The sequence below is a fragment of the Achroia grisella genome, unplaced genomic scaffold (genome assembly GCF_030625045.1).
Source record: "Achroia grisella isolate CSIRO2021 unplaced genomic scaffold, CSIRO_AGI_Agris_v1 utg1174, whole genome shotgun sequence".
In the NCBI taxonomy this organism is placed as follows: domain Eukaryota; kingdom Metazoa; phylum Arthropoda; class Insecta; order Lepidoptera; family Pyralidae; genus Achroia; species Achroia grisella.
In genome coordinates, this window is record NW_026712590.1 from 2,482,094 (window position 1) to 2,488,904 (window position 6,811).

The 6,811-nt window shown below is 31.9% G+C and overlaps 1 protein-coding gene across 1 annotated transcript; it reads right to left on the reverse strand.

The window, feature by feature from the left end:
• Nucleotides 1–1,259: 1,259 nt before the first annotated feature.
• LOC131851664 (growth/differentiation factor 8-like) lies at nt 1,260–4,901 on the reverse strand. Its single transcript, XM_059202187.1, has 3 exons — nt 4,866–4,901; nt 3,851–4,291; nt 1,260–1,743 (listed from the first exon to the last, which is right to left on the reverse strand). Exons 1-3 carry the CDS (start codon nt 4,899–4,901, stop codon nt 1,360–1,362), a joined length of 861 nt encoding a protein of 286 aa, XP_059058170.1. The 3' UTR covers nt 1,260–1,359.
• Nucleotides 4,902–6,811: the final 1,910 nt, after the last annotated feature.

Genomic DNA, 6,811 nt, shown 5'->3' on the forward strand with positions numbered 1-6,811 from the left:
AAATCTATAATGTTAATTTCCCAGAACTGTTATCTCATATCCAACATAACATGTACATTAAGTAAATGGAAAATGATCGAATGCGCTTGTTGTATAATTTACAATATTGCAAGCAGAATGCCACTGAAATAATGCACTTATTACACTACGACTTAAGACTTATATTGAAAAATAAATGCGGTATTTTAAAAACTTGTCCCAGAAATTGTCACATTTCTGCATATTATAAATAATTACGATAATGCATTATCACTTTGAACTTTTATACTTTGTTATCTATTCCATCCATAAAAGGTTCATAAGGTTACATGATATAAATATTAAAGATTATTGATTTAAAAAAATAATAAGTATTCTATTAACCGTTCCGATATCGAGTTATTTTAGAACTTGAAAATAAACGGAACGATAAGTTGCTACGTAAGAATTCTAAATGTATTCATGATTCATGTCTACAAACAGTTTTATGGAGAAAATAATAGAAATCTCGATTTGAATCGGATTCACACAGAATGATAATGATTCTACTGTACTCTACATAGGAGTACAAAGACTTTAAATGACAAAAATAAGCAGGTGTTTACCAAGTTTACAGCTGTGAACTGGACGTCTTATGTTAAATTGAATTTATACTAATAGATGTAGGTACGTATAATTGTATTAATGTAAATAAATTTACATAGTCACACTTCTTAGTATATGTATATCAATAATCTATGGTCACACTCACAGCACACAACACAAAGGGTCCGCAGTCTCCAACCGAATATATCACAACATAGCGATACACTAAACTAAGGGGCTACGAGGATAAACATTAGATTTACACATCCTAATAAGAGATTTCAACTTTTTGACAAATTTCCACAAAAAACCTATTTGACAGATACTATAATTACATATTCTACTTGTATAAATTGTAACAATAATATTGTAAAAGTTGAAATGAAATTACATATTTTTAAATTAAAAATAATACCAAAATATTTTACGTATATTCCATAGTTAATTATATTTTTTGTTGAGAATTCGCCACTAGTTTCAGAATGCTCAATTGGTCACAAAAATTCGAAGTTGATTGATTTGAGACTTTTTCAGTTGTAATTTATTAGATGAAATCTATAAAATAGCAATGTATTTCATTAGTTGCAAAAAAAGACTACTCGGGAAATTTAACAGAGCGAACAAAGCGATGCAGATATTGCATCGTTGCCGCTTTATAAGTAGAGAATTCAAAAAATTCTGAATCTAGTTTAAACATTTACTATTGATATATGTATGTATGTAACATTTTACATATTTATACTTCTACATTAAGTTTTTAAACACTCGTAGCCGATCTATCTTAAACGGATGTTGCTATGAACACCCGCAGCTTTCCACTACCATACCGGGAATCGACCCATATATGATTTCCAAGTCATGGTTGAAGTACAGCATTGTGATACTGCTCATTCTTCTTGGCGCACAACAGGGTCCCCCACTGCCTTGTGGCGCTGCTAAATGAACTATATGTGTGTGGGGGAACTTCTGAAGGAAGCTGAAAGGACACTCCCCACTGCAGTAGTTCGCGTCGTACAGTTTGGGGGCTATGATCCAATCCCAGCCGAACTCTTCGAAGTTAACGACGAGGGGATACCGACAGCAGCGTACTTCCTTGGTGTTCTCCGTGCAATCCATGCCAATCGTCCGTCTTGTACGTTTATGTGAATTGTCTCTTAGACTTACTTCTATATATGGTATCTGTAACAGACAAAATGGTTGATAATTTTCTTTATGTAACCGGAATAGAAGCTTTTGGCCAACGTGATGGTAAGTGGCATCATTTATGAATAGCATCACGGACATCACGTCGTGTGACAATTGTGGTGTGTATTCACGAAGGACTAAGAGATCCTTCAAATCCTGTAATTTTACTGCAAAATCTCACCATCAAATTGAAACGTACCTTACAAAGCAGCTGACATAGTAGATGGTTTTGTTTAGAGACGTAAAAAATCTTTCGACTGCGGTAGATTTCATATAAATTTCGTTCGTGCCGTCGAAGAGCTTGCTTTGTAAGATCTATTTTCAGTTCGATCCCATGTATGAATTTTAAAATAATATTAATAATCTGTTCTCTGAACATATTTAATTATCTTACATTTTTTATATATGTAATCATTAAATTTTATTGTGCCATTACGGATATAGGTTACCATTTAAAAAATTATCTTTCAGTTCATTGACAGAATGACCTATGTCTCCTAATTGCGTTGACAAATGCGATCTATCTTATACTGATGGTCCAAGAATTTTTTTATATGACTAAAATGATAATCAAACTGGCTGCCCACCTGATAGAAAATTATAACTATCAGTTGCTATACATTTAAGTTCAATGAATTAAACAATCTATATATTAATATATAAAGCTAAAGCGTTTGTTTGTTTAAATTGCGTTAATCTCTAAAACTACGAATCATATTAGCTAATTCACTTTTAAATTTTATTGCCCAAAACTAAATATAGGTATTGACTTTGTAAAAGAACTCTACAATATTTAGGAGCCGAATTGTAAACGAGAACGAAGTAATAAGCGCTGGTGGGCGATCAGATGTGATGCGGTAAGCAGAAAACTTAGGGCATGATCTCTTTAAATTTTAGACTATATGAAACCGTGAGGCTACGTTAGTGTAGAAAATAGTGTTTCAATGAAATTCTCTAACTAATAATGAACACCACATCGAAATCCGTTGAATAATAAAACGAAAAAGTAATCATTAAAAAGTCGAAAAAATAACAAATACAAAATCACAGACGGTTTGTAATATTTTTTTTGAAACTACTTTAAATCTAGAATAGACTTAACTATAAAATTGTACACTGAATAAAAACAGATTACTTGCAAAACATACAATGATTGTTATTTATTCATGGTCGGGGGAAAACATGATTTAAAATTATAAATAGAGATAAACTAGAGCACATTGTTAAGCATCGATCAACAATAACAATATAACCAAATTAAGTTCAAGGTCCGTTCGTATGTACCTAACAGCAGGGGAGATAAGAGGGGAGATTGGAGCGTCTACCTTTAACAGTCAACTGCGACTGACTATCATAACCACATAACTTGTCAACTCTAAAAAATTATCGAGGTGTCCAATGTTTAAAACATTTTAGTTCTCGGGAACGGCTATGCATAAAGGGTGTCGATAAGTAGAGCATAAATATAGGATAAATGTCACATAATATTTTGTGGCATCCGTGACATCATAAAGAGGAGGTTCTATTTTTCAGAGAAATATGTCATATTATATTTTTATTAAATGTGAGTAATTTTTTTATTATTTTTATGAATGAAAGTATTGAGATTTTTATGAGTGGAAGTAAATATCTGGCGTAGTGGAAGTATTTATCTGGAATTATGTGTCTTTGACTCGGCCAAATAATTTCTCAAATAGGGTTTGGTACCGGAGTTCACCCTCCCTAGCGATGTCCTTGCATTAAAGTTGTATCCATCAGGCAGGACTTAGCCTTCTGTCACTCTATAAGTTAGCGGCGAATTTACTAATATTGCACGACTACACCATTGCCTAGTTACGATGCGAACAAGAAATATGAAAACCTTGTCATTCGGGACCGAATCTTTTTCTTGTATTATATATCGTTTGTAAATATTCCTACAATATAAATATTCACATAAACACAACCTGTTTCATCTTTCACCTTCCTGTTACAAACGAACAGATGACAATTAATAGTGGTCCCATTATAGCCTCTAAAAGTCCTTTCGTGGGTTTGAAGTGCCATTGCAATAGTTCGAAAAAAAGAGCGAGATTCTTAGATATATCAAAAATGTACTCACCAAATCATTATTTAATTCTGAAGTAGGATGTGGTACAACCAAACTCATCCTATTCTTTGAGTCTTGTACTCTCACAACTATAGCTAGGTTCTCCCTCGGCAATCTAAAGAATTCCGCGACCATATTCGTCACGTTGATCTTCAACCACTTGCCAACCTTCAGGTCTCTTCTGGACATCTTCACCGAATTATCAGTATACGGCACTGACGCCTTGTTCCCTTGACTGTTCCGTGTCACTCTGTTGACTTGAAACGTCACGGTGAAGTATTCATCAGGGTCGCTCGTCGTGTTCTGCCGAGGCTCCAACTCCTGCAGGTGGATGTTGAGGACCGCCTCGTCCACCTCATTCTGGAGAACTTTGTTGCTGAACCGGAAATTGATGACTTTCAGACCCTTGAAGTGACTGTGGCGTCTCGTGTCTGTTGATGGAAATGAATAATGCTAAAATTAAGTATAATGTTTACAATTTATTCGTTGTATTTTTAAAGAAAAATGTGTAGTCAAAATTGACTACGCATTTTTAGACTTATTATAAGACAGATTATTAATTATTTGTTTGTTATTCAATAGTTATTCATAATTATAGTTATTATAGCATATCGTAACATAACCTCCTATAAAGGAATAATAACATACTTATCAAAATAACTTTCTGTGCGTTACTCGTATAATGTTCTGTTACTTTCAAATTAAGCTCGAAAATTAGAAACGAATCCAAATTAAACATTTGTTAGGAAATGTCACATTTATTTTACCAGCTATATCAGCTAATGCTATGTTTTTGTTTTACTAGCTAATTTCGTCATTTAAAAGAAAATAACAAAACATATGTATGGTTAAAATTGCTTTGTAGGCTTTAGTTTTTATAAATAAATAATTCTAATTTTGCGACGCATTTACAAACTATATTTTTAAATATCAATTTCAGATGTATTACAACGATACAAAACCGATTCGTTCCTTCGTACATAGCTGTATAGTGGTACAGAGCCGCCACTCTGCACACTATACACACGTATGAATCACCGTCCACGCAAACATCACCACGCATACTTTTTGTAAACGTTGCAATAAAATCTGGAACAGATGTTTATAAACTGAACCTAATTCTAAATATTTTTTGTATTGCCTTTCCTGGACGCTTAAGTAATTAAAGTTTTTAGTGAATCTCTATATTTTGTCAATTTTATTTTTTAATTGTGGTGCATAATATTAATTTTGTGCAAAGGAGTTGTACACAAACGGTTATATTTTTTTTTTAATTATAAGACTTAATTAATGAATTAGAGTTTTGAACTTATTTTGACGTCGAGAATAACTGATATTAATTCGTTTACATTATCTCGATTAAAGATAGAACGTAATTTTAAAATATGTTTTAATTTAAATTCATTATCTTTTTAGGACGCATGAAATTTATTTTCTAATACTTTTGATGTAAGATGTGAACCATCCTTAGGAAATTTCCCTTGACGGTATGTTTATTTGTCTTTCTTCTATGACGGTTGCAGTTGTAAGAATCTGCTCGCAACCACATCGTTATTGCCAATCTGAAAAGAAAAGAAAAATATGTTATTTGAGTATTTACTTAAGTAAAATATAGTATATAGATATAATTAAGTAATACATTAGAATGTACGGGTAAAAATTTGTCATTATGACAAATATTTATTTACCGTTGCGTTCTAGTCTTAGAATTAGTCATAGAGTTATAACAGCATCTAGAACTGTGCATATTTGCATATAATTAAGTTATTCTTATTTGAGACAAGTTTTTTTAGGGCGAGTTTTAGTTTAGACGAAATGGTCCCTCTTACAATATTTTTTACATTATAATTTAAATTTCTTCGCTACCGTTCGTATGCTGGTTGTACACCAGTGAAAGATGAGCATAAAGTCATGACGTCAACAAGTTGCATGGGGTAACATCGTGGAAGTCACCCTGCATTTGTACATCGCCACCAATGGAGTTAGTAATCAACCATTCCCCGCCTAATTATAATTAAGTAATTACATCACGGTTTATTATGTATATACACCACATAATTATATAACAATATGTTTATATATAGAACAGTTTATCAGTCTAGGTATTAAGTTAAAGACGCATTACAGACCAAACTAAATTGTTTTATAAAAAATATTTAATAACTCCTTGATTAGCTCTAAATATACATCCATATGTTTTATACATACATCGTTATATTTATGACAGTTTAATAACCCCCTTCGGCTAGACCGAAGTTGTCACGATGACAAAATGTCAACAGTGCGTGTTAACTACATATAAGGGCACACAATATCACAGGGTGACAGAAAATTAATTAATTTAGCTGGTTATCAGCATTGTTGATTACTAACGCATCATTATGAAAACTAATTAAATAATGTAGGTATAAAAATACATTTATGCGATATTAATTATTAGTTATAATGTGTGATAACTTTATTAATAAACATAGAACTCGTTCTAAAGAAATAGATACGTTATATTATGTACTTTGTCCATATAATCTATATTAATAAAAATGAATTGATGTTTGTTAGTTTATTAATTAGTCTAACTTTGAACTCGAACAAGGATGGACTGTGTTGGCTGATTTTGGCATTATACTATTTGTAGAAATTCATGGAAGGTTTAAAAAATTGCAAGGAAAACAGTAACAACAATTCGTTCCCCTTAAAAAGTGTTCGTATCTGACAAACAAAACGCGTTCAGAAATTCATTTCATTTCATATTGAGCCGGTATGAAGTTCGCCGGCTCAGCTGGTATAATAATATTATAACTTTGAATATCTTAATATAGATAATAAAGTTTATATTATATAATAAGATACAGATATAATTTATAAAAATGTCAAGACACAAACATCAAAACTATGGACTTATTTATATAAGGCTTTGAATCCCTAGCCAAAGTTTCTAGATAACCTAATATATAAAATTGATCATTACTACGT

Excerpts from the sequence above, each read along its gene's own strand:
- LOC131851664 (XM_059202187.1), bottom strand. The coding sequence starts at position 4,901 with ATGCGTGGTGATGTTTGCGTGGACGGTGATTCATAC. Across the intron at positions 4,292-4,865 it reads GCGTGGACGGTGATTCATAC|CATTATTCATTTCCATCAAC; the intron begins GTGTGTATAGTG and ends ACTTAATTTTAG. Across the intron at positions 1,744-3,850 it reads CAGAATTAAATAATGATTTG|ATACCATATATAGAAGTAAG; the intron begins GTGAGTACATTT and ends TGTCTGTTACAG.